Source organism: Triturus cristatus, chromosome 1_2 (assembly GCF_964204655.1).
Source record: "Triturus cristatus chromosome 1_2, aTriCri1.1, whole genome shotgun sequence".
Lineage (NCBI taxonomy): Eukaryota > Metazoa > Chordata > Amphibia > Caudata > Salamandridae > Triturus > Triturus cristatus.
Window position 1 is genome coordinate 715050699 of NC_140580.1, and position 26209 is coordinate 715076907.

A 26209-nucleotide genomic window follows, 5' to 3' on the forward strand; every position below is an offset into this window, starting at 1 on the left:
ATGTAGCATGTGCCCGTCTCTCATCGCTCACTGCAATAGTTCATAAAGCTCAGTCAACCATGTGGCAGCATGTTCTGAGAATTCAGCTCAAAAGCATAGTGCAGGATACACCATTCACCATGGATGCCTTGCTGAAAAAATACCGAGTCTAAATGGGACATTCATCATGAGTCCCCTTCTGACTCAAGGAGGAAACCCTTATGCGTCAGAATGCAGGGAAAGTGGTATGAGAGACTGAGTGTGCAAATAGAGTGGGCCACAGATGTGGTAAAGCTGTGGACCACGGTGATTTTAAATGAATGTTCTTGACACTTTTGAGCTTTTACTGAAGCATGAACCTTAGACCTCTCTTGCCCCTTCAAGTTAGGTCCTCTTACATTCTCCAATCCACATATTCATACAGGCCACATCAATTGTGAAAGACTGTAAGGTGATAAAGCCAGTTGCTAAGAACCTGTGTACCTGAATGTGCTTCAATTTAAAGCTTCATCCCATTTCTTCCTGTTAAGATGATGAAATCCCACGATAAGTCTATGAAGGCTAGGAGGAAAAGGTCTTGGCCACCATTAGAAAACCGGCTAATCCATTTCTGATTTGCCCTGCTTCAATTGCTTTCAATACCCCACCTATGGGCTTCTCAAACCATAACTCCTGATAAACAGTATAAGCTGAATCCTGGGCTTATTCAAACACCACACACCTCTGGAATCTGAAAATGTTGATTACCCAGAATTTCCTATGCCATATTTTGTGTTTCAAATTCCATGAACAGATTGAAAGAATTGTTGCTTGAGAGACACCACAGCGGGAATCCTTGGCTACTGAAAAAAAGTAGGTAGCATGGCCTCTGTCCTCTAAAAATAACTAAACCCAAGCTAGCCCTATTCATGAAATACTTATTTCAAACAATGACGAGATGAGAAGCTAATAGTCAATGGTGTCAAAAACTACCAACAGATCTGGCAAAATCAGTGGTCTGACACCACTTCCATCTATCAAAGGATATTGACTACATACAGTACCACTAAGTCAGGAGTGTGATGCGGCCGAAAGCTTGCTTCAATGGCATCAAGCAGTTTGCTCTCCTTTGCAAACTTCGTATCTGGTAAAAACAAGTTTTTTCCCCCGGATTTTCCCTCGGTATGATGAAAATGAAATTGGACGGAAGTTGCTCAGTTGGTCCGGGCTGAAAGCTTTATGTTAGCAGGGGCTTCACAAGTGCAGGGTTCCAGGTGCTAAAATAAAAATCTGTGAACTAGTGAGTCATTGAAGAGTGCGAGTAGTTTGACCTTGAAGACTGAATACAGAAATTTCAGGAATCTTGTAGTGTAAGGGTCCTTAGGTGAGATGGACTGACTACAACAGCAGTCAAATTTGTTCTGGTTTGGGGCTGGAAAATGTCCGGATGGACTTCTGAATGGGAAACGGTCAGGTCAGAAGAAACATTTGCATTTACTGATATGATCGCATAGGCAATGCTGTGTCTATTTATTTACTTTCTCTATTTAAAAAAAAAAGGGCAGATTACAGAGTTGCTGAGACGGGAGAAGAGTTGACCACAGGGCTAGCAGTGACTACAATTCGGCTATAATGTGAAACAATTCTTTGAAAAGGTTTGCAGCCCGATACATTTTGAGAAATAGCCTTTTTTTGTGATCCTTGTATTTATAGGCGAATAGTAGGCTGCAATAATTTTAGGATTACCACCTCTTGTTCTTGTAATTTTGTTAGACCGTTGTTTCCTAATGTGTTCATTTCAATTTTCACTTCATTTGAAGGTCTATAGAACATCGCACTAACTTTGATTTTCATTTGCCTTTTAATCCATTCGTGTTCAAATTGTAGTGTCAGAAGGTTAGTCACGCTCTTCAATGTTTAACCCGATGTTGAAATGATCTCAAACTGATATTGCCAGTACTAGGCAGTTAATTAGGATTCAATTCATGGGAACATTTATGTAATTAAGGTTACACCATTTTTAATAATGCTATCTGTGTGTATGTTTTGGACAATTCCAGTAAGAGTTGTGGCCTCTAACATTTGGCTTAGGGTACACATGTCAACAAAGATAGACTGAGTATGTAGGCAAAGTGCTGAACCTATGGCTGCCTCATCATAGAGTTAAATGTACTGAAACAGGAACAAAAAACTGGCATATCAGCACTAATGGCACAAATCAATAGTCAAAAAGTACTGGACCTATTGATGGAACTATTTCCCTGGAAGTTCACATATGTAAGGGGGATGTGGTCAGGAGTGCTTTCATAGGAGTGTATCCCATGAAGGAATAAGGGCCAGGTGTACGGCGTTCAAAATAGCGCCTTGCAAATTGCGAATCTTTTGCGAATCACAATTTGCGAGGCACTATTTTGCATGTACATCAGTGTGTTTAACACTGTTTGCGATTCCCAATGGGGTCGCAAATAGCGAGGCTCATAAATATTAATGAGCCTCTTGCAATTTGCGAGCCCATTGGAAATGACAGGCCCTCCCAGGGATGGTGGCCTGCTGGGCTCAGCAGACCACATGCCTGGGATTGCTTTTAAATAAAGTATTTTTTTTTTATTTTTTTTTAATGCAGCCCGTTTTCTTTAAAGGAAAATGGGATGCATAAAAGAAAAAATTTTTAAAAAATCAAACCTTTTCGTTTAATTTTTTGAGGGCAGGCAGTGGACCCTAGGACCACTGCCTGACCTTAAAAATTATTTTTGGAGACAGTCACAAAGGGGAAGGGGTTCCCCTGGGGACCCCTTCCCATTTACGACTTTATTACCACCCTCTTGCGACCGCAATTGCGGTTGCAAAACATTCATACATGGCTCTGCCGTCGCTATTAGGAAGGGAACGCCCATTCCTAATAGCAAGTCGCAATACACTATTTTACGAGTCGCAAAATATTTGCGAGTCGCAAAATAGTGTAAGTACATGACCCAGACTAAAATTGCATACGCAAACGGGTCGCACACCTGTATGCGCATGCAATTTTACGTCGTACATCTGGCTCCCAAGTCCTGTAATCTAACAAAGAGCAACATTTTCTCAGACGTGCAACAGAAATCCACGGCTAGAATAAGCTCGCCGCTGGAATCACTGAAATGAAGCACACAGCCTGACTGAGAGAGTGGGAGGTACATACTAAGGAGCAAGCATAGCAGTTAATCACTGCTTGTGATCAGGTGGATATCTGTGGGTGGCTTCAACGTCACTGCGTCTTGCAGATTATGAATCGCTAGGAAATCAATACCTCTTATTAATAGGAAAGCAATTCTTGGGAACATTAAGTTTCAGTTAAAACAGCAGAAACTGCAGAGAGGGCTCATCTAATGACTATATCTAAGACAAGCAGCGCCATTCATCAACAGCTCCTAAGCACTAGACAACCCACGTCAAACTATTTCACATAGAATCAACTGAGTGATCTAGTCTCCCCAGATGTCTGATGCCAGGCACTCCGGAACGATGGTGCTGCAGCATTTTATTTTTCAGAGAGTCAAACATCAAGAAAATTGCAGCAGCTTGTAGTTGGCTGAAAAGCAAGCAGCACAGGATACACCTTCTTCTGGAACGAAGGTCAGTCGGAGGCACATATATCACAATAAATATAGAATAAATAAATAACTTAAAAAGACAAATGGAAGTTGTGGAACATAGGGCATTCTTAAATTAACTTCAAAGTTTTAGGCAATTTAAAGTCGAAGGAAATTCCAAAGGAAGCAGAGGGGTAAAAAAGATGACACTATAATATCAGATCTCCTGGCCCTACCAAAACTTCTGCAGTTGGATGACTGACTCGATATGTATAGGAGTGCCAGTGAGCAGCTCCGAACTATAAATATGCTTAGGGTTTAAGTGGTAAAAGAGTCTGATATTACAAATTGACCAAATGAAAAGTATTGTATGCTGAAAAAAGAAGCAGCTGCAATGGCGACCTTTGTGAGAGACAATCGTTTTGTAGAAACTAAACCCCTTTTAACAGATTGGTATATTGGATACCAAGCAGCAAAACCAATGCAGTGTCTTCATCTTCTTTATTACTTATACCTTCACCTGGAGGATGTGCATTTATATGCCCAGGTATGCTGTGTCAGAGGCAATTGAAAGTTGTGGCAAAGTGTTTTAAACCTCATCCACTACCTCCAAGGCATCCTTTGCACACTCCAAGACAATTGTGTAAGCTCTGCGGCCTGGCAGCACTCAATATGACTTTTAAACCCACAAAATTATATTCCTTCTTGTTGATTGGGAAAGGTTTAGTAACTACTTCCTTCTTCTTAAAAGAGAGCCAAGTTAGTGAAGAGATAGAAACCATAAGGCATTTGAGATTCCAACAACCCACTTCTTAAAGTGGAAGAAATTACTTATTTGACTGGATACAAGTTGATTATATCTGTGAAGATTAGAGTTAGGCAATTTGCTTATACTTCAGAACCTAACCAAGAGCGATGCTGGTCTTCGAGGAAGAAAGAATTAGGCGGTTGTGTGGTCATGAGATACTGAAGAGTCGTTACTATTGAAGCATTCTCCGTTTTCTGGATGATTATAGAAAGAGACCGGATGCTTCATTGTTAAGGTGAACTGACGAATGGAGCCAGAGCAGACATGAGAGAGACCCTGATTTGACAGCGAGGAGGCAGCTTCAGCTAACTTTCTGGAGGTCTGCTGAGTTTCGCGCTTGAATTCCTGGTGGCACCCAAATATAGCCAGTTAGAATGATTGGTATGGGCAAGACCTTGACTTCTGTGGAGTAGAGGAAGCAATTACCTTTTCTTGCTGAATCCTGTCCACATCCTCCTCGTGGGCCACCTGCTCATTCCGAAGGGAAGCCTGAGCCTCTTGCTCTATGTGCATCAGCTTCTGGCCCAAGAGTTCCTTGTCTCGCTCAGCTTTGGTCCGCTCCAACTCCATCTCTTTCCGCACACTGAGGATTTCAGCTGGAAGAAAAGCACAAGAGGGAAGTGAGCAAGCATATCATGGATGGAGACGTGGGAACCACTCGTACAAGTTGACAATAAGAGATAGAGTAAAATCAAAGAAGTGATTGCGTAGGAGGGGAAAAATAAAATAGATGAAAGAGAGATGGAAATACGGAAAATGCAAAGAAGGTGAGAAGCAAAGAAGGTGAGAAAGTATTGAAGGCTGTACTGTACAGATGTGAAGTGACAGAGGCTTTACTTTGTTTTCCTTTTGGCACAATACCTTGCAGGGCCTCCTTTGCCAGCAACAAGCTCTGACTCTCTGCCTCCACTTGCTGTTTCTTGATCTCCAATTGCTGGAGCTGTTGCTGGTTCTCGAAAAGCGCTGTCTCGAGGGCCTCTTTGTCAGACCTGAAAAACAGGTAACAAAGCATGATACTCTTTTCTCAAGCAGGATGTCATGTATTCCCTTGAACTTGGCCTCTTTTTCCCTGCCACACAGTGGAGATTGGGTAGTTTCAGCAACCATTTCTGCTTCAACCAGAATGCTCACGGTTCTGCAGCAGTGACCCGGAGACAGTGAGTAGAGACCAAGAACAGGAATGCACTGTCGCTCCCTTGAGATGTGGAATGACTACTTTCTCTCTATGCTGATTGGAGTCCAGAATGCCTCGGATGCAGGGAAGAGCAAGTGAGGTTCGATTGTCACATAACAATAGAGTAGAAATAAATGATTGAAGGCTCATGTTGACACCACAACCACCAAACCACACAGATCCAAAGCAGCTACCAGGTAGCCACACTGAATTTGCAGGCAAGGCATGGCTCCCAGACCTTGGGGATGCCTCAAGTCACAACTAGTGGACATCCTTCTGCTCAAAATGCATAGCTGATCTTTGTGGATCTACCACAAAACGGCCTTTTACATTAGATAGCATCTGTGAGTGGCGGACAAAGAAAGGAGTGACAGCGTTAGAAAAAGGCATGGATAGATGCATAGAGAAAGAGACTCTGCTGTCTCCTGTGTATGCTTTCTTGTGGTTGGCTAGAAAAGTGTTTCTGTGCCTGTGTTTGTATGTGTGTTTTTCTCCCTGTTGTCCAATCCTCTACCTACCTTTTTTGCTGTCTTTGTGAGTCTGAGAGCAACAAGGCACAAAGTGTCTAAGTGTAGGCTACATCTCCTCAATCACCTTTTCCTGCGATACCCAGAGCTTCTGTATCATTTTGGGTCAGTCACCATAAGCATGCGACCTCCATGCAAGTGATGTCTACGACTATCTGTCTGTGGGGGATGCACGTCTGGACGAAGCTTTCAAACATACTCTCTTTGGGAGCCATCCTGCTGCCTCGCCCGTCCTTCTCTCTCTCTCTGTCTCCCCTCTTTCACACTCTCTACTTTGTCATTCTACCCACTTGCCCTTTCTGTCCAGTTGAAACTCCAGTAAGCACCAAGCCACCTCCCACACTCCACCAATACTGTGCCCTACGCGGTTTACGGAAAACCTCTCTTCTGAACTCTCCAACTGCACTATACTCGCACACTGCCTTGCTCCAGCCTGTCTTCTGCCTCTACATCCTCATAAGATCTTAAAAGTACACCCTCACTCAATATCTTCATCTTATAAACCCTCACTTCAAGCTGACTCACTCTCCGCGTCAACCCTCAGCTCACACCTGTCCACTTCCCCATCTGTCCTTCTACCTGCACCCTCGTGACCTCTCATCCTTCACTTCATTCAGTCTGTCTGAAGCCTCTCTGTGAAACCTCATCCACTTCTTCTGAGCCATCACAGGCACCTTGCATACTACCACCTTGCTCTGTTCACTTCTTCCTCCCTGCTCTCTGCCCTTGCTCGCACTTTTTACATCGCTGCTGCCTCGCCCTCCCTCTCTCCGCCTCTCCCTGTGATTTATTACAGTGAAAACCCAGAGAGCTGAACTGTTTGCAAACACTGCTCCATGGTAACAACCACTGAAGCTTTTAGCTACCGCAGTAACACTACAAATCCACGCCTACTACCTGCACAACTCACCAGCCCATTCTTCACAACAAAAGGAAAAATGCTCCACAACCACACACTAATGAAGCACAACCCACTGCTTCAGTCCCATACTGTACATGCACACTCAATGCACAGCCACTTCCACTGCACAACTACACAGACATTGCACAAATACACATCTAAACTACGCTACCACATAACCACATTTAAGCACCACACTTATTCTACACATGAAGAAAGCAAAACCACACCACAGACACGCTGTGCACACACACAGTGCAAACCATGTACACATCCTGCAGTGTCACAGACAGCACTACACACATTGCACACCCACCCCCTTACCAAACACACAATGGCCAGGTATAAGCAAAATCAACCACTGAATAGGCACAGCAGCGGCATTTATCTGCCCCACACACTACAGAAGCTTACAAAATGCATCACTACACAAAATGGCTTGCACTAAATATTTTGCATACAGTAATTCCAAATTGACTATAAACAGAGCTTGCTTTTATGGCATTTTTATTAGTTCCATATGTGCTTATCCATATTTATAATTCGCTTAGACAATTTGTTTTTCTCAATATTTATTTTGTGTTCTGTGAAAGAACGAAATTACAATTTGAGTATTTACACATGTATTTAAACTGTAATGATGCACCCACTCTCGGATGTTTGTCAGGTTTTAGCACTAGTTGCAGTCTCATAAATGCCAACAATTCACTCAAATGAAAACAGTAGCATTATGGTATAAACGTGTGCGCCCATTTGGAGTTTTTAAAGGACATTATTTGACTTTTGTGACTCTCCATGCTGCCAGTCTGTACAGATATTGGTGCAGCAGTCATGACTGATAACACAGTTACTAAAAAAAACACACAAACTGTTTTTTTTTCTTTTTTAAAGGAAATACAGATATAAAAACACCTTGTTTTATGGGTGTATTCTTTGGCAAAAAATCAGGAAAAACAACGAAGTGTGGTGCCGCTCCAAAACAACCAGATCAGTTGATCCTTTAATAGTACAATATTTTCATTCCTAACAACTAGCTTGAGAAATATGTTTTACCAAATCTGTTACCCGAAACTTCCCTGGTGAGTCTTCTCCAAGAAATAAAGTCACCATTGTATTGCCAAACAACTATAAGATTTCACTTTTAAGTGGCAATCCTTATGAATTAATGGGCTAAAAATGAAAATATCCTAAATATAAAATGCACGATCTAGGATTCGGATTCGAGATCCTCAGGTTATATGCAAGACTCCAAAGAGTTCATAAAATACTTGCGCTGCTTATAGGACCTTTAAATGAAAGCTAAATGTGCAGCTGGTGGTTATCTACGAAAAGTTGCCATAGAACTGTACATCCCTCAACTATAAATGAAGGCACAAATCACCCACAGTCACTTTCCACCAACACAGGCCAAACGCTGCAATGTGTTGGTCACTCAGTGGTGATGCATGGCTCTCCATTGTTCTTAGTCACTCGTTACAGTTATGGAGCCAAAAAACAACATGGCTGAAAGCATGTTACATTTGTTTCACAGCTCTGAGAAATGCTTACCATCAAAAAAGTAAATAGTCTTTCAAATCACATATATAACAGGATTGATCCCCTATTGACCAGGCCGCATCATTGTTCATGGGGGACCACCTAGAATCAGAGTGGCCAATCAGGAAACTCCCCAGTAGGACATGCCTGAGGGGCCGGGCAGAGTCAGTTCCATTTTGGGTCGAGTCAATTCCACAGTAGGCAAACTCGGTGCTTAATTTGTAATACTGGTTGCAGGTCTCAATTTTGGGGACCAGGGCCTATTTTTTATTATTAGACTTTGTCCCAAAACAAGCCCGAAAATGGCAGAAGGAAAGCGAAGGAGGGAGAGAAAAAAAGGAAAAACAGTGACAAAGGGAAAAAGCGGGATGAAAAAGAACCTGCAAGATTAAGGTAAAAGACTCAGAAACTGTAGGGCAGTGGAAGGAGAGAGGATATTGAACCATGATTTAGCAGCCTTGTAACTCTGAAACACAGGAAGTCAGCAGCATCGGTGGCGAGTTTCTAAGAGCATAATTGTGCTGCTGCAATTTTTTTTTTTACTAAACTGAGTCTGGCCAAAGCATGCCTGACATGGGATCGACTCTGCCCCAATCTTACTGCTCCTTCACAGTCATCCGCCTTTAGGGAACTCTCCCAGTCTTCTGTCAGGCCAGTCTTCCCCTGCACACCTTTGGAAGCCTGCCCTTACCTGGTCATGTATGATTTTTCTTCAGGATGCCCATTTATAGGACTCATCTGAAAATTCAATTGTTTAAATAAAAAAAAAGGACCATACTCTAGATTGTTAACAGCGCAACCAACGTTAACAGAGAACAGCTTTGGCAAAGCACATTAGTAAATAAAAATGTGCTCAATAAAAAGTAGCCCTTTCAATAGACGCATGCAACGATAATTCTAAACCTTCGAAAGCCAATCACATGTTCATGTTAGTTTTACTGTGAATGGCAAACAAAAATACAAAAATGTACACACCCTCTAAAGCAAAAATGCAACCCGATGCAGTCGCAAACCATGCAATGACTTGCACAACAAGTGAAACATGCATGGCCAGGAAGATCGAAACCATGCGAGGAAACAGTTAACACCCAAAGCTAAATGATCACACACACAGATAGAAACAACCAGTAGAATAAATGATAACCCAGGTGTAAACCGCATCACACTGAAACACAACATCACTTAAAACTTAAGAAGAGGAAACCACATTCATTTAGAAGGCAAGACACACAACCCCATTGAATCACACCAGAACACTAAAAGTGCACCTAAGTATCTAAAGCTACAAACTTATAAAGCACACACAGGCTCACACTGTGGATATAAATGAATTACCGATTTTGCTGGAAAAGTTAGAGAAATGACACAAAACGTCTGTGCGGCTGCATCTTCCTCCGAGGCCTCCTCTGTGCAGCGCGCTGCAGCCAAGGGGGTTAATAAATGATGAAAGTCCTCAAGCAGTCACACAAGAGTCAGACGAGTGACCCCGTCGAGGGCAGTGAGCGTTACAATCCCCCCTCCCCATTGCACACAGGACCAGCCACCCCTTCTCCTGTGCTCCACTCAAGCAACTCGTTGCCTTTACCAGCGCCCGGCAACTGCCTCTCCTGTACCCACCCGAGGCCAGTCTCCACAGTGCCAGAGCCCAGCCACCACCTCTCCTGTACCCACCCAAGTCCAACGGTCCCCACTCTACCCGTGCCCAGACACTGCCTCTCCTGTAACCACCCGAGTCCAGTCCCCACTCTACTGTACTCACCCGAGTGCAACAGTCCCCACTCTACCAGAGCCTAGCCACTGCCTCTCCTGTACCCACCCGAGGCCAGTCTCCACAGTACCAGAGCCCAGCCACCACCTCTCCTGTACCCACCCAAGTCCAACGGTCCCCACTCTACCCGTGCCCAGACACTGCCTCTCCTGTAACCACCCGAGTCCAGTCCCCACTCTACTGTACTCACCCGAGTGCAACAGTCCCCACTCTACCAGAGCCTAGCCACTGCCTCTCCTGTACCCACCCGAGGCCAGTCTCCACAGTACCAGAGCCCAGCCGTCACCTCTCCTGTACCCACCCAAGTCTAGTCCCCACTCTACTGTACTCACCCGAGTGCAACAGTCTCCACTCCACCAGAGCCTAGCCACTGCCTCTCCTGTACCCACCTGAGTCCAACAGTCCCCACTCTACCTCAACCCAGCCCCCGCCTCACCTGTACCCACCCAAGTCCAACAGTGCCCACTCTACCAGAGCCTAGCCGCCGCCTATCCTGTGCCCACCCGAGTCCAGTCCCCACTCTACTAGAGCCCAGCCACCGCCTCTCCCGTACCCACCGAGTCCAGTCCACACTCTACCCGAGCCCAGCCACCACCTCTCCTGTACCCACCTGAGTCCAACAGTCCCCACTCTACCTCAACCCAGCCCCCGCCTCACCTGTACCCACCCAAGTCCAACAGTGCCCACTCTACCAGAGCCTAGCCGCCGCCTATCCTGTGCCCACCCGAGTCCAGTCCCCACTCTACTAGAGCCCAGCCACCGCCTCTCCCGTACCCACCGAGTCCAGTCCACACTCTACCCGAGCCCAGCCACCACCTCTCCTGTACCCACCTGAGTCCAACAGTCCCCACTCTACCAGAGCTTAGCCACAGCCTCTCCTGTACCCACCTGAGTCCAACAGTCCCCACTCTACCAGAGCCTAGCCACTGCCTCTCACGTACCCACCCGAGTTCATACTCTACCAGAGCCCAGCCACCACCTCTCCTGTACCCACCTGAGTCCAACAGTCCCCACTCTACCCCAGCCCAGCCCCCGTCTCTCCTGTACCCACCCGAGTCCAACATTCCCCACTCCACCAGAGCCTAGCCGCCGCCTTTCCTGTGCCCACCCGAGTCCAGTCCCCACTCTACCAGAGCCCAGCCACCGCCTCTCCTGTACCCACCGAGTCCAGTCCCCACTCTACCCGAGCCCAGCCACCACCTCTCCTGTACCCACCCGAGTCCAACAGTCCCCACTCTACCACAGCCTAGCCACCGCCTCTCCTGTACCCACCTGAGTCCAACAGTCCCCACTCTACCATAGCCCAGCCACCATCAATCCTGTACCCACCCGAGTCCAGTCCCCACTCTACCAGAGCCCAGCCACTGCCTCTCCTGTGCCCACCCGAGTCCAGTCCCCAGTCTATCAGAGCACAGCCACCGCCTCTCCTGTACCCACCTGAGTCGAACAGTCTCCATTCTACCAGAGCCCAGCCATCACCTCTCCTGTACCCACAAGAGTCCAGTCCCCATTCTACCAGAGCCCAGCAACCGCCTCTCCTGTACCCGCCCGAGTGCAACAGTCCCAACTCTACCATAGCCCAGCCACCGCCTCTCCTGTACCCACCTGAGTCCAGTCCCCGTTGTACAAGAGCCCAGCCACCACCCCTCCTGTACCTACCAGAGTTCAGTCCCCACTCTACCAGAGCCCAGCCACCGCGTCCCCTATACCCACCCAAGTCCAGTCTCCACTCTATCAGAGCCCAGCCACCGCCTCTCCTGAACCCACCTGAGTTCAACAGTCCCCACACTACCAGAGCCCAGCCACCGCCTCTCCTGAACCCACCTGAGTTCAACAGTCCCCACACTACCAGAGCCCAGCCACCACCTCTCCTGTACCCACCAGAGTCCAGTCCCCTCTCTACCAGAGCCCAGCCACCGCCTCTCCTGTACCCACCTGAGTCCAACAGTCCAGACTCTACCATAGCCCAGCCACTGCCTCTCCTGTACCCACCTGAGTCCAGTCCCCACTGTGCAAGAGCCTAGCCACGCCTCTCCTGTACCCACCCAAGTCCAATGGTCCCAACTCTACCAGAGCCCAGCCACCACCCCTCCTGTACCCACCATAGTTCAGTCCTCACTCTACCAGAACCCAATCACCGTCTCCCCTATACCCATCCAAGTCCAGTCTCCACTCTACCAGAGCCTAGCCACCACCTCTCCTGTACCCAGCTGAATCCAGTCCCCACTCTACCAAAGCCCGGACACTGCCTTTACTTTACCCACCGAGTCCAGTCCCTAATCTACCAGTGCCCAGCCACCGCCTCTCCTGTACCCACCTGAAACCAGTCCCCACTCTACCTGCGCCCAGCCACTCTCGCTTGTATCCACCTGAATCCACGTGCCCCCTCCCGGTACCAGAGCTCAGTCAACCCAGCGCATATCCAAGCATAACTGTTGCCTCTGGGATACCCACCTGAGTCCAGCCCTACCGTCTGATTTACCCACCCTTCTCCGATGAATCAATGACCATCTGCCACCCTTTGTCCCTGCCCAATTCCAGTTATTCCGCTCTCTGTTCCACGGTTCAGCCATTCCATCTCCTGTGCCCACCTGAGTGCAACTATCTGGCTCTCTGTACCAGAGCCCAGCCAACCATCTCCTACCCCCAAGTACAACCAGCTCTTCTCTGCACTCTGGCCCAGCCATCTGTGCCACGGCTCCTGAAGTCAGCCACACCCGGTTCTGTACTTGAGCTCAGCTATCGCCTGTCAAAACAAAAACTATGTTCTCGCTATACCTGAACCCATCCATCGTCTACAATACGACACGGCCAAACCACCTCCCATTTGTACCTGAGCGTGCATATATTTATCTTATTGTGTACCTGAGGTAGCTAGCCATCTGTATACTAGCCATGCCGACTCCTTCTTTGTGTCTGAGCTCACCAACATCCTCTCTCTGCCAGAGGCCAGCTGTATTCTCCATAGATCCCAGGCCTGGCTTATCCACTGCTCTACCTCAGCCCAGCTATCCCTTCCTCTATGCCAGGACTCAGCTAGCTCCTCCACTGTTACCTGCCTGGCAATCTGCTGCGCTGAATCAGAGTGTTCTCTTCTGGCCATTAGAATAATCACATTGCTAGAACATAAACGCTGCTGTCTACTCTATAATTAAGCCCAGGTACTCCTTTGTACTCAAGCTCATCTATGTCTTCCTCTGTACACCAAATTAGCTATCTCAGCTTCTCTACCCAAGCTCGCCCACCTTCGCCTCCACCAGCCCTACAATAGGCTTGAGCCCAGCCACTTCCTCCTCTGTAGCTGAATCCAGCCTGCTCCTTTAACCACACTCAGTTTGTCACCTGTACTCATATCCAGAAAGCTGCTGTACTGGAGGCGAGCTATGCCTCACCCAAGTTCAGCTATCTCCAAGAAGAGTCCTTGTGAGACCACCTGCGTTCTTGTGTCAAAAATATGACTCCTCTACCAGAAAGAAGCCCTCTCCACGTGCCTGAGCCCTGTTATATCCCCCTGTAGCTGAGCTGAACCATCTTCTGCGTTGTACCCCTGCTGGCCCTTCTCTTCCTCCCTTCCTAAACTCACTGCTCTCCTCTGTACTGGAGCCCAGCTATTTCCTTGTCTGAACTTAAACCCACATTTACTATCTCTCTCTCTGTATCTGAAGCATTCTGTCTGTACTGTAACACAAAAAAAGGTGCTGGGAGGGATGTTTGAAAATAGTCTAACCACTGGCAATCTTTCCAGCCCATTGTTTTTTGCCCACACTGTGCTACAGGATCCAAGCCATACTTCAGACGAGGCTTAAGATGACCAAAACCTGTCTGGGTTGCTTATATTCCATTCTGGAGGAGGCCTGGCCTGGCAGTTTGGGGTGGATGGTTTCCATGGAAAGAAGGGTCAGTATGGATTTACATTAAACGGACATCTGACTAGAGTGTTACAGCTCTACCCCACTGTCGCCAATTAACCTATGGTGAGCTATCAGCCTTTAAGCGTGGTCAATTATTTTTGCTATACCTGAGTCCAGCGATCTCCTCTGCCAGCGCTCGGTTTTCACGCTCGGATGCAGTCAGCTGCACCACAAGGCTTGCCTTGTCCTTCATCAGTCCCTCCCTTTCTTTGGACCCACGGAACATTGCCTCGCTGTGGCGCTCCACATCACGTCGTGCCTGGATCAAGTCCTCATTTATGTTATTCCTCTGCCGAGACAGCTGAGAGAGAAGACAGGTGAAATTTACCAGATTTAAATGGCCCTTCCATGATAACCTGTTGCCAATTTCAGTTTGAGAAAGTTTCACAAACCCACCGTGAAATCTACATTTACATTCAGATGGATAAAAACTTTTCTAAGAAGCTAGTTCACTTAGAAATTTCAGAGACAGTAACCCACGTTACTCAGATTCCTTTCCTGGTACTGTTTCTATCGGACAAGTTACTTAACTTCGACAACACCTTATCTGACAGAGACATGATCAAGCCGCAGATTCCTTACCTTTGAACTTCCCAGGCGTCAGACTGGATCCAGAAGATTTTTCTTGAGCAGTACCCCTGCGCGCTGGTAGGTGGCGTTGGTCGATTCCACATGACATCATAGGTGTCGTATCCATCAACATGATGTCCGCGTTGTCTATATAGGCACCACCTCGGCGCGCTGACCTCAGTACCTTTCACGACTTTCCACCTAGAAGCACAGAGCCATGAAGCGGACTGAAAATTGTGAGTTCAGATAACTAGGGCCCTGAAGGTAGAAAGACATAACATTAAGAACTGATCCGCAGTGCGGGGAGAATGGGTAGGTTGGTAAGGAATCTGCGGCAAGATCATATCTCTACCAGATAAGGCATTGCCAAAGGTAACCAACTTGTCCATCTGACAGAGACATCAAGCCGCACATTCCTTATCTTTGAACCGATATCCAAGCAATACCATCCCGGAGAAGGGACTGCGGAAAAGTTTAAACCAGAAAGTCCGGTAGGACTGAATGGCCAAAGAGACCTTCCCTATGGACCGGATTGTCCAGGCAATAATTCTTGGCAAACGTGTGCAGGGATGCCCACGTAGCCGTCTGGCAAATATCGAGGACCGGGACCATGCTGGAGAGCTGTGATGCCTGCCTTAGCTCTGGCAGAATGAGTTCTGAGGCCTTAAGGAGGCTGTTTCTTTGCCAGTGCGTTACGGATCTTAATGCAGAGGATTATCCATTGTGAGAAGGAAACTCCAACGAGCAAAACTGCTGACATTGCACGTTCTCTTCTGAGGCAAACAGATCTGTCCAAGGCTCTCCCCACCACTGAAAGAGTCCTTGCGCCACCTCCGGACGGAGAGGCCATTCATGATCCTCTAGGCACAGACAGCTGACTTGATTCGCCCTGGTGTTCAGGGAACCAGCCAGGTGTTGAACCACCAGGAATATGCCCAGTTCTTCCAGCCATGTCCAGAGACACAGGGCCTCCTGAAAGAGGGTCCACGACCCTACCTCGCCTTGTTTATCGCAGTACCATATGGCAGTGGTGTTGTCTGTGAAACACCTGAACCAGCCTTCCCTTGAGAGATGGTAAGAAGGCTTTCAGTGCCAATCGGATAGCACAAAGCTCCAACAGGTTCATGTGGAGCCCGGCTTCCGCCGGAGACCAGAGTCCTCTGATCTCCTCCTACCACAGATTGCCACCCCATCCCAGAAGTGACGCATCTGTCACCTCTGTGACATCTGGGTGGAGAAGCGAGAGGGGTCTGCCTGTGACCCATTCGCGGTTTGTCGGCCACCACTGCCGAACTTGCACAGTTCCCTCTGAGATGTGGGCCAGGTGGTGAGATTCTCCCGATGCTGCACCCATTGGAACTTCAGGTCCCACTGCAGAGCCCACATGTGCATTCTAGCATGATTCACTAGCAGGATGCAGTAGGCCATGAGAACCAGCAGCCTCAGAGCCAAACTCACCGAAATCCAGGATAGAGGCTGAAACATCAGTATCATAGCTTGAATATCCTAGACTCGCTGCTCGGGAGGAAAGACCCGAAACTGCACCGTGTCCAGAACAGCTCAGATGAAAGGGAGTGTCTTGAAAAGAGTCAGGTGTGACTTTAGCACATTGATAGTGAACCCCAGCGAATGCAGGAGGTTCGTCTTAGTCGGGAGGTGGGAGACGACCGCCTGGGGCGAGCCCGCCTTCAACATCCAGTTCTCGAGATAGGGGGAGACTGGAACCCCTGATCTACGCAGAAAAGCTGCGACCACCGCCATCGCCTTGGTGAATACCCGAGGGGCAATGGTGAGGCCAAATGGGGAGCATGGTAAGCTGAAAGTGCTCGTAACCCACCATAAACCGCAGGTAGCGGCGATGGGCAGGCAGGACGGGAATATAGAAATAAACGTCCTGCAAGTCCAACGCTACCATCCAGTCTCCCGGGTTCAGGGTAGACAAAATCTGAGCAAGAGTGAGCATCTTGAACTTCTCTGTCCTGAGGAAGTAGTTGAGGGCTCTGAGGTCGAGGATAGGACAAAGGCCTCGGTCCTTTTTGAGGACCAGAAAGTAGTGGGAATAGCAACCACAGCCTATTTCTAGCACCCGAACCCTCTCTATGGCTCCCTCTGCCAAGACAGCTGTGACTTACTCTCAAAGTAAAGCAAGGTGATCCTCGTCAGCTGATCATATGTAGGAGACATGCAGGGAGGGGTAGGCTTGAAGGGGATAGAGTAGCCCCTTCAAACTATCTGTAGGACCCACGAGCAGAGGTTGTAGGAAAGTGCCCCTTTTTGCATGGTTACCCCCCACCTTTTGCCTGACACATGATGCACTTTGACTTGGTGTGCCCTGGGTCGCCATAAGTTGGCAGGGTATGCTCAGACGTGAGCCCCTTGCTCACTTTGCCACTGGATTCAAGCAAGCCTGGCTGAAGATGGCTGAAATGCCAGAAACCGGACCTAGGAAGCTTGTTTCCGGTCCAGGGAAGACATGGCTTGGCCGTTCGGGCTGGACTGTTCCCATGAGGCACAGGGTCAGACTGATTTGCATATGGCCATGTCTGAACTGGGGTGGCAGAGTGGGCTAAAGAACGGTGATGGATTAAACCCAGATCAGTTGACTGGGGGTGAGTGCTTGCAATGTTCAACACTCCGTCCATCATTCCCTTTGGTTTTGCTTTGTTCGCCATAAGTTGGCAAGGTATGCTCAGACGTGAGCCCCTTGCTCACTTTGCCACTGGATTCAAGCAAGCCTGGCTGAAGATGGCTGAAATGCCAGAAACCGGTCCTAGGAAGCTTGTTTCTGGTCCAGGGAAGACATGGCTTGGCAGTTCGGGCTGGACTGTTCCCATGAGGCACAGGGTCAGACTGATTTGCATATGGCCATGTCTGAACTGGGGTGGCAGAGTGGGCTAAAGAACGGTGATGGATTAAACCCAGATCAGTTGACTGGGGGTGAGTGCTTGCAATGTTCAATACTCCGTCCATCATTCCCTTTGGTTTTGCTTTGTTCGCCATAAGTTGGCAGGGTATGCTCAGACGTGAGCCCCTTGCTCACTTTGCCACTGGATTCAAGCAAGCCTGGCTGAAGATGGCTGAAATGCCAGAAACCGGTCCTAGGAAGCTTGTTTCCGGTCCAGGGAAGACATGGCTTGGCAGTTCGGTCTGGACTGTTCCCATGAGGCACAGGGTCAGACTGATTTGCATATGGCCATGTCTGAACTGGGGTGGCAGAGTGGGCTAAAGAACGGTGATGGATTAAACCCAGATCAGTTGACTGGGGGTGAGTGCTTGCAATGTTCAACACTCTGTCTATCATTCCCTTTGGTTTTGCTTTGTTCGCCATAAGTTGGCAGGGTATGCTCAGACGTGAGCCCCTTGCTCACTTTGCCACTGGATTCAAGCAAGCCTGGGTGAAGATGGCTGAAATGCCAGAAACCGGTCCTAGGAAGCTTGTTTCCGGTCCAGGGAAGACATGGCTTGGCAGTTCGGGCTGGACTGTTCCCATGAGGCACAGGGTCAGACTGATTTGCATATAGCCATGTCTGAACTGGGGTGGCAGAGTGGGCTAAAGAACGGTGATGGATTAAACCCAGATCAGTTGACTGGGGGTGAGTGCTTGCAATGTTCAACACTCCGTCCATCATTCCCTTTGGTTTTGCTGTGCCCTGGGTCCCTGCCAATCAGGTTCCCAGGGCCTGTGTTCTTTCCCAAAGCTGCACCATTGTACCCACAATTGGCATATCTCTGGCTACAGGCAAGCCCCTTGTAAAAGGTACCATAGGGTTCCAAGGGGACTCTGACCAGGGAAGGCCTCTAAGGGCTACAGCACCTATTGTGCCACCCTTAGAGGCGTTGTACCGTAACATCCACACACTGCCATTGCAGACTGCATGTTTTAGTGCAGAGAAAAGTGAAGAATCAACATGACACACATCCCTGTGTGCCATGCATGCAACCCACTGCCTGGGACCTAGGTAAGTCACCCCTCTAGCAGGGTGCACTAGCCCTCAGGTCGGGGACAGCCGCATGAGGTACAGGCTCATGTCCTAAAGTGTTTAGGTCCATTCTTTAACATTGTATGTTTAGTAAAGCCATAAAGAATATATGGTCTGGGATTTGGTCATTACGAACTCCACAACTCTATAATGGCTTTACTAAAACCTGGGAAGTTTGGTAGCAAACTTCTCAGCACATTAAACCCACACTGAAGCCAGTGCGGGATTTAATATAAAATGCACTCAGAGGGTGTTTAAGAGATGCCCCATGAAAAAAGACCAGCCCTGGTGTGGTTCCTGAACGGCTGCCCACCATTTTCCACCAACAGGCAGGTTTCTGGAACCCTGGGTAGAGGGCCTCCGCTCTCTGGGTCGAGAAACAAATCTCATCCTGGGCAGAGGTGTCATGCCTCCTCCCCCAGGTTGGGCTGGGTCACAAAGGGGAAGTTTCAAAGGTCTGCCGCCTTTGTTAGCTGCCCCTGCCTTTTGCTGCCCCCAGCAAATAGCTCCCACCAGTTCCGACCCCCACTTTGGGGGGAGAATCAATGGGATAACCAAGTTAGGAGGAGAGGTGTGCCAAGACCAGAACCCGGATCCAGGCGGCTCCACGGTTCTGAACCACTCAGCATCTGACACCCTTGGCCCGAGTGGCCCAACACCACAAAGAGGTCTCTACCGATCCTGACCTGGGATCTAGTGATCCTGACCTCCCTCAAGCTTCAAGCCGAAGCCTGCAGCCTCAACCTGAAGGGCCACCCTGACCGCGACCGGAGCTGGCAAGAGGAACCCGATGCTAAAAAACACCCCTGCAGCCCAGCACCCCTCGGCCTAGGGTGACCCAACCGACGGAGTCCAGGCATTCCCCAAAAACCCAACTTACCTCTCCAGCTGGTAGTCGCCTTCAGGAAGCCTCCCTGCCCAAGCCTGCAGCCTCTTTTCTGAACCAGGGATCTCCATTGAAATCCACAGGGTCCCCAACGTCGCCTTGGCACTCTGTACCTGGCAGCCACAGAGCCGCTGGTGATGCAGCTCCTGTGCGGATTATTGGCACCTGCGGTGCTGATCCCAACCCCAGGAGCTTTGCTTCCACAGCCAAGTGGCCTGCTCTCAGGCAGTCCCTGACCGAAGGCTCCCTTAGCCCTGTTGGCTTACATTGAGCCCTTGCAATTTGCACTCTGCTTCCCCAGTGCTGCAAGTGGTGCAACTTGAGTGCCTAACTGGAGCTTGGGGAACCTTGGTCCTAACCCCCAAAACTCCTACTCGTAAGTTGTTTACTTACTTGAGAACCATTAACACTCTTTTTCCCATAGGAACAAATGTTACAAGTTTTATTCCTAAAAATATCTGTTGACCTGATGTTTTGTATGAAAAGAAAGTAACTATGCTATAACTTAAATAATTTGGTATATGGTATAGTATATACAGTACCAACTTCCTACTGAGGTTTCGGAATATGTGGGGTAGCTCCCTTCAATGGATCTGCTCTGGCTGGTGTGGTAAGAAAAGAACTGACGTCAGCATGCTGAGGTGGCGCCTATATAGACGATGACGGAGACGACACTTACGACGTCACACGGAGTCGATCGACACCACCTACTGGCGCGCAGGTTTACTGCTCAAGAAAATTCTTCCGGAACCTGTCTGGCGCCTGGGAAGTTCAAAGGTAAGGAATCTGTGGCTAGATGTCTCCATCAGATATCTACTAGACTGATTTAAGACCCTCCTTTGAGACAAAGACGAACCAAGTACTGACTGAGCATCAAATACTTATATACCACAGGTGGCTGAGGAATGAAGCTACAGACAACCAGATGGTCTGGAACTTTCAAATGTTTGTAGGCCTCTCAAATCCTGTTGGAGGAATCTTTCGCTGTCTGTGTCCAGATTTCATAAGCTTCTGTTATTTTGTTATGTAGTTTGTATTTGTAATAGCACACTATCACTGCGGAGGTTATCCTGGCGCCGGGCAGGTGAGAGACCAGGAGCCAGGGCGACCAGGAGCCAGGGTGGAAGGGGGGGTTAAGAACTAGGTCTTCAACTTCTTGCAGAACTCAAGAAGAGAGGAGGAGGCTCTAATGTGTTGTGGGTGGTCACTGCATGCTTTAGGTGTAGAAGCAATGTAGGAGAAGGACTAACTTCTGGATCAGGTTGTGCGTATGCGTGGGATGTGTCCGAGCAACAGTCCAGCTGAGCAGAAGTGTTGGGAAGGTTTATGAAAGGAGATATGACTAGTAAGGTGGGCAGGACCTACGTTATGTAGTGCTTTGAAGGTGTGGGTAAGGAGTCTGAAGAGAGCGCCTTTGTGGAGTGTGGCAGCGGTGTGATGTAAGAGCTGCGTTGGAGGTTGATGTTAAGCCTGGCTGCCTAGTTCTTGATGGATGGTAGTATTCTGATAAGTAGCTTGCAGTTTTTGGCATGAAGGGTGTTTCTGTATTCCAGCTTGCTGGTGCCAAGGGTGTGTGTGAGGGTCTTGCAGGTGTTGCTCAGGAGCCAATTGAAGATTTTCCTCCGCATCTTCAAAGTGTGGAAACAGATGCTGTGGCGGCATTGATTTGTGCGGTCATATCCAGCTTGCTGTCTATGATGATCCTGAGGTTCCTGGCATGGGGGCTTTGGGTGGGTGCGGGTCCTAGCTTGGCTGGTCACCAGGTGGAGTCCCATTGCAAGGAGTTCTTGCCATAGTTCACAACTTCTGTCTTGTCGATGTTGAGTTTGAGACAACTGGACTTCATACAGTTGGTGACTTCAATCATGCAGGTAGTGAACTTGTTCCGTGGGCCGGGAGTCCAAGAGAGACAGTATGAGTCATGTGTCGTCAGCATAGGAGAGGACATCAATGTCGTGGGCCCAGATGACCCCGGCCAGAGTGATCAAGTATGCATTGATGAGGGTCGGGCCGAAAGACGAACCTTGCAGTACTTCTCAGATGAGGCTGTGGGCGTCCAAAGAGTAAGGGGCCAGCTGACTGCTTGAGTCCTGCAAGTCAGGAAGGAGCAAATCCAGCGGAGAGCTGGACCTTGCATTCTGATCTCATGTAGGTGACAGAAGAGGATGGGTAGGGGAGACAGTTGAATGATGCAGAGAGATCCTGGAGAATAAGGGCTGCCTCTTTCCTCTGTCCAGGATCGTGCGGATGTTGCCGGTGGCAGTGATAAGAGCTTTTGGGTCTGAAGCTGGACTGTGAGGTGTTATGAGTTGGTGGTTGCTGAGTTGGTCAGTGAGGCATCTGTTGATGTGCTTCTCTAGGACATTTGGTGGAAACGGTAGTCTTTAGTTGGCGAGTTTAGATGAGTCTGCGGATGGTTTCCAGAGTACTTGGAGCACTGTGGCGTGTGTTCAAGTGTCTGAGAAGATAGCTGAAGAAATGGGGGCATTGAGGATAGGCATGAGCGCTTCGCTGATGGATTGAATTCCTCTGGTAAAGGTTTGATGGGGCAGGGGTCCGATGGGGCCACTGAGTTGATAGACTTCATAGTAGAAATGGTCTCATCTGTGGTGATGGTGGGCCACGAGGTTGATGTCTCTTATTTGGTCGTGACAAGGAGTCATGCTGTGAGGTTAGTGGGTTCTGGTTGAGGGGCAACGATGCTATAGATGGAGGTTATCTTCCTGCAGAAGAGGTCAGAGAATGTTTTGCTGAGGTCCTGTGACGGGGATGATACTCTTAAAGGCAGCTGCTGGCAGGAAGTCTTTAACGATGAAGAAGATCCCTTTACTGCTTTTGGTGCTGGCATCAATGTGGACAGTGAGTGCCGTGCGCTTCGTGTTCCGGATCTTTTGGTGGTAGCGTCTCCGGGCAGCTTTTAAGGTGTCTTTGTCTGTGATGTCTTGGCTCATTTTCATTTACGTTCTAGTTGTTTGTAGTTGCGCTTCGTGATCCTGAATTTTTCTGTGCACCAACTGGCTCTGAACCCTTTGCAGTGCTTGACGGGGGTCTGGGTGTAGGCGTAGGCCGTGATACAGTAGTTGAAGTTTATGATTGTTTAAGGCAGGCAGCTGGTATGTTCTTGGCTAGTATGCAGACAGAGTGGTGGTCCAGTCCTCCTCTGGGATGTTGTTCCAGTTCTGGTGGGTAGGTCCTGTGGTTTGTGTTGGTCTGTGGTGGTGCGGAAAAAAGATGCTGAATCTGACAAGGGAGTTGTCTGTCAAGGTGATCGGTGATGGCTTGTTGACTGCGGTGCTGTCGAATGAAGTAAAGATTGGGTCCAGGATGTCTACAGCGAAGTATTTGGGTTCTGTCATGGGTTGGATCCGGCCGAGGTTCCTGAGGTTTTTAAAAAGAGCGGTTGATTTCGGGTCGGTGCAGTCCTCCAGGTGGAATTTCAGGACTCTGAGAAGGATGAAGGCACTGGAGTTGAAGATGAGGGGAGCAACAAAGTCTGTGATGACAATTTCAAAGTTAATGACTGGTCCTGGAGACCTGTAGATGAGAGATCCATTCAGGGTGAAGTTGGTTGTGATATCAAGTTTGAAAGTGTGGTGTTCCATGTTGTTGGTGGATGTGTCTGTGGAGCTGAAGCAGCTGATGGAGTCTGTGAAGATGATGGTGACTCCGCCTCTGGACTTGTGCTGACTGTCCTATCTGGCTATCTTGTTGCCAGTGGGGATGGTTGTAGCAACGTCAGGGACTGATGCCGGGTTTAGCCAGGTTTCTGTAAGGAACAGTAGGTCTAGGGCATGGATGTGCAGTAGGTCCCAGATCACCATGGCGTGTTTGGTGAATAAGCTTGTGTTGAGGCGCATGCCTGACAGCTTTGAGTGGATGGTGGCTGGTGTGTGTGAGGGTAAGAGGTGCTGTTGTGCAACAGAAGTGAGTGCTGGAGTGGGAGGGAGCATGAGAATTTGCAGGAGGCACAGGGGAACACTTCTTCAGTGTTGTGAGGTGCAGTGCGGAGGCAGTGCAGTGAGGCACAGCTAGGGTTGAGAGCATGGAGGGTCACGGCTGGGTGGTGGTGGGAGAGAGAGAACCAGAGTTCCTGGCGCTGGGCGTGGATGGACGCAGACGGGCTTGGCTTTGGGGTGCCAGCAGCATGTCCGTGCTGTAGTCACCATTAAGTAGATCCTGGGATGGGTGATGCGATGGGAATAGCAGTGGGTGGTGAAAGAGGGAGGAGAGCATGGGGCAGTCGCACGGTAGTGGTGTGTGGGGGATGTGGGAAGAGAGAGAGGAGGAAAGTGGGAGATCAGGAAGGCAGAATGAGATAAGGAACACACAGTAAAGGGAGAAGGGAAAAAGCAGGAAATACAGAGTGGGAATACAAAGGCACAACGCACCAACAGCAAGGTGAAGAGCAGTGAAAAAGGCTAAAGCGGAGACAAAAAAAAGAAACTGTGAAAAAAACAGGCAGAACAATAAGGCAGCATGCAATAGGACTAAGGCAGAACGGGAGACATAAAATGCAAAATGCAGTAAAAACAGGAAGAACATAGTAAGAATAAAGCAGAGTGAATGAGAATAAGGCAAATTGAAGACAAAAGGTCAACAGCAGTGAAAAGCAAAAGCAAAACAATGCTATAACGAGAGAGAGAGAGAGAGAGAGAGAGAGAGAGAGAAAGAGAGAGAAAGAGAGACAGAGAGAGAGAGAGAGAGAGAGAGAGAGAGAGAGAGAGAGAGAGAGAGAGAGAGAGAGAGAGAGAGAGAAAAAGAAATAGAGAGAGACAGACAGAAAGAGAGAGCAACAGAGGAACCGAGCAAGGCAGGTTCCTTACACACACATAAACGGGGTCTGAAAGGGCCTTGCCTAATAAGAGGACATGGCACAGGTAAGTCTTGGTGGGGGCTAAGCAAGTACATGATCCCAGAGCACAATCAGACAAGCTTGGTCAAGGTCCCATGTGTGTTGGCATTAGACTTAATCTGCCTTTTGCCCAGTGAGATGAGATGTGTTGAATGGGCAAGTCTCACAAAGGGCAGGAGAAATATAAACTGGTGCAAAGGGAATCGGTTTGTAAGAATAGAAATGTTCATGTTTGTGCATTGCCCTATGTAATTTAGCATTCGCTGCACCATTTTCTTTATAGGTGTCATTTTAAGCTGTTCGAAACGGATCTTGTTCAAATTCCGAGAAATACTCCTCCTAGAGTTTAGTTTGCTTCATTTCTGTTCTGTTCCGGTAAGGAATACACTGTTACTATTCGCGCATAACTTTCTCACTAGATAGAGGCCCTCTCCCATTTGTCTAGTGGTGGCCCGCAATGGAACGACCTTGGAATTGAGATACTTTGTGAAAGATAGAAGCGCTGAAACCATTTTTTTGTATTTCACTGTTTAGCTGCACCTGCCTGGAAAATTCCACTGTGGGCGTGTTTTAACCCAGTTATGAATTGTACATAATGTATCTTTATGCTTGTCGATTTCAGTCCTCTCAGCAGCACTCCTAGTGACTGGGCAGATCGGGCTCCGCTCTCAGTGTACAATAATAAACAGTTATTGGTTTGTATTCTCTACTGTCTGACCGACTCTTCATTTGGTATGGAAGGCCGAGAGGTGGTCATTAGTGACTCGGGTGACCCTAATCGGGCCACTTCCTTCAGGTTGCATCCCCCCAAAAAGCCACCAAATGCAGGATTCAGGGATGGAGACCCCAAGTGTGTATCTATAGGCCGGGATCACCAACTTAAACAAAAAGTGGAGCATCATTTTGAGCAGTACTCGCACCTACACACTTTTGAAAGCAGCAGTAGGTCCCAAAGATCAGGTGGATGATTTATGCTTCTTTCACAGTCTTTAGCTCCTTTGTGCATGATGAAGTCCCGCTTTAAACAAGTTAGTTCTTCCAGACTACAAAATTATTAGTATATACAGAGACGGCATAACAAGGATGCAGCGTGTCTGTAATTTTTCATCAATCTACCTTATTCAGAGTAAATCCTTACAGTCGATATACCGCTATGGAGCTTACAAATAGTTTCTCCAAATATAACAATACTCAATCTGAACTTTACTTATATATATCGTAAACCTAATTCAACCACTGCATAGTGACAATCTTTGCTATTTGTAACTGGAATGTAATGATAAGATAGTTCTAAGTGATCTGAACCTTCAAGTTCAGGGAACTGTATGCAACATGGATAGCGCCATCTGTGATAGCCTAACTGTTTTCATTTTGAAGTTAACAACTCTTCACCCTCTCATCTTGCTGGTCATTTGCTAGACTATCTTTTACAACGCTGATACCCTACAGACAGAGGGCCTCTTTTGTTTTCCATGATCGGATCTCTTTGGTATCATGTTTGAATTTGTGATCTCCACTTTCACTAAGCCCACCAAAATACATACTTCCAAATAAGAAGAAATTGAAATCTGTTAAATTCGGAGATCTTAATGTGACTCTTTGATAACCATATTTAGCTCTTCCCAAACAAGACTGCAAAGACGGAAATAGGTCAGCGGTAGTCTTTCTGCACTTGATGACACAAGGCCTTATGTTACTTGCAAAGTACCTAGCAATGAACATTGTTAGAATCCGAGTTCTCTGGTTGGCACAGGTAGGTACTTGTGTGA

General features: G+C 48.0%; 1 protein-coding gene across 2 annotated transcripts in view; it reads right to left on the reverse strand.

Moving 5' to 3' along the window:
* Positions 1-26209, reverse strand: part of CROCC (ciliary rootlet coiled-coil, rootletin) — a 435495-nt gene that overhangs the window by 228638 nt on the left and 180648 nt on the right. For both annotated transcript variants that reach the window (XM_085608590.1, XM_085608589.1), the window contains 3 exons: positions 14260-14453; positions 5197-5324; positions 4762-4931 (listed from right to left, as the gene is read on the reverse strand). In XM_085608590.1, coding sequence (XP_085464716.1) covers positions 4762-4931; positions 5197-5324; positions 14260-14453 — 492 coding nt within the window. The remainder of the gene's footprint in view (positions 1-4761; positions 4932-5196; positions 5325-14259; positions 14454-26209) is intronic.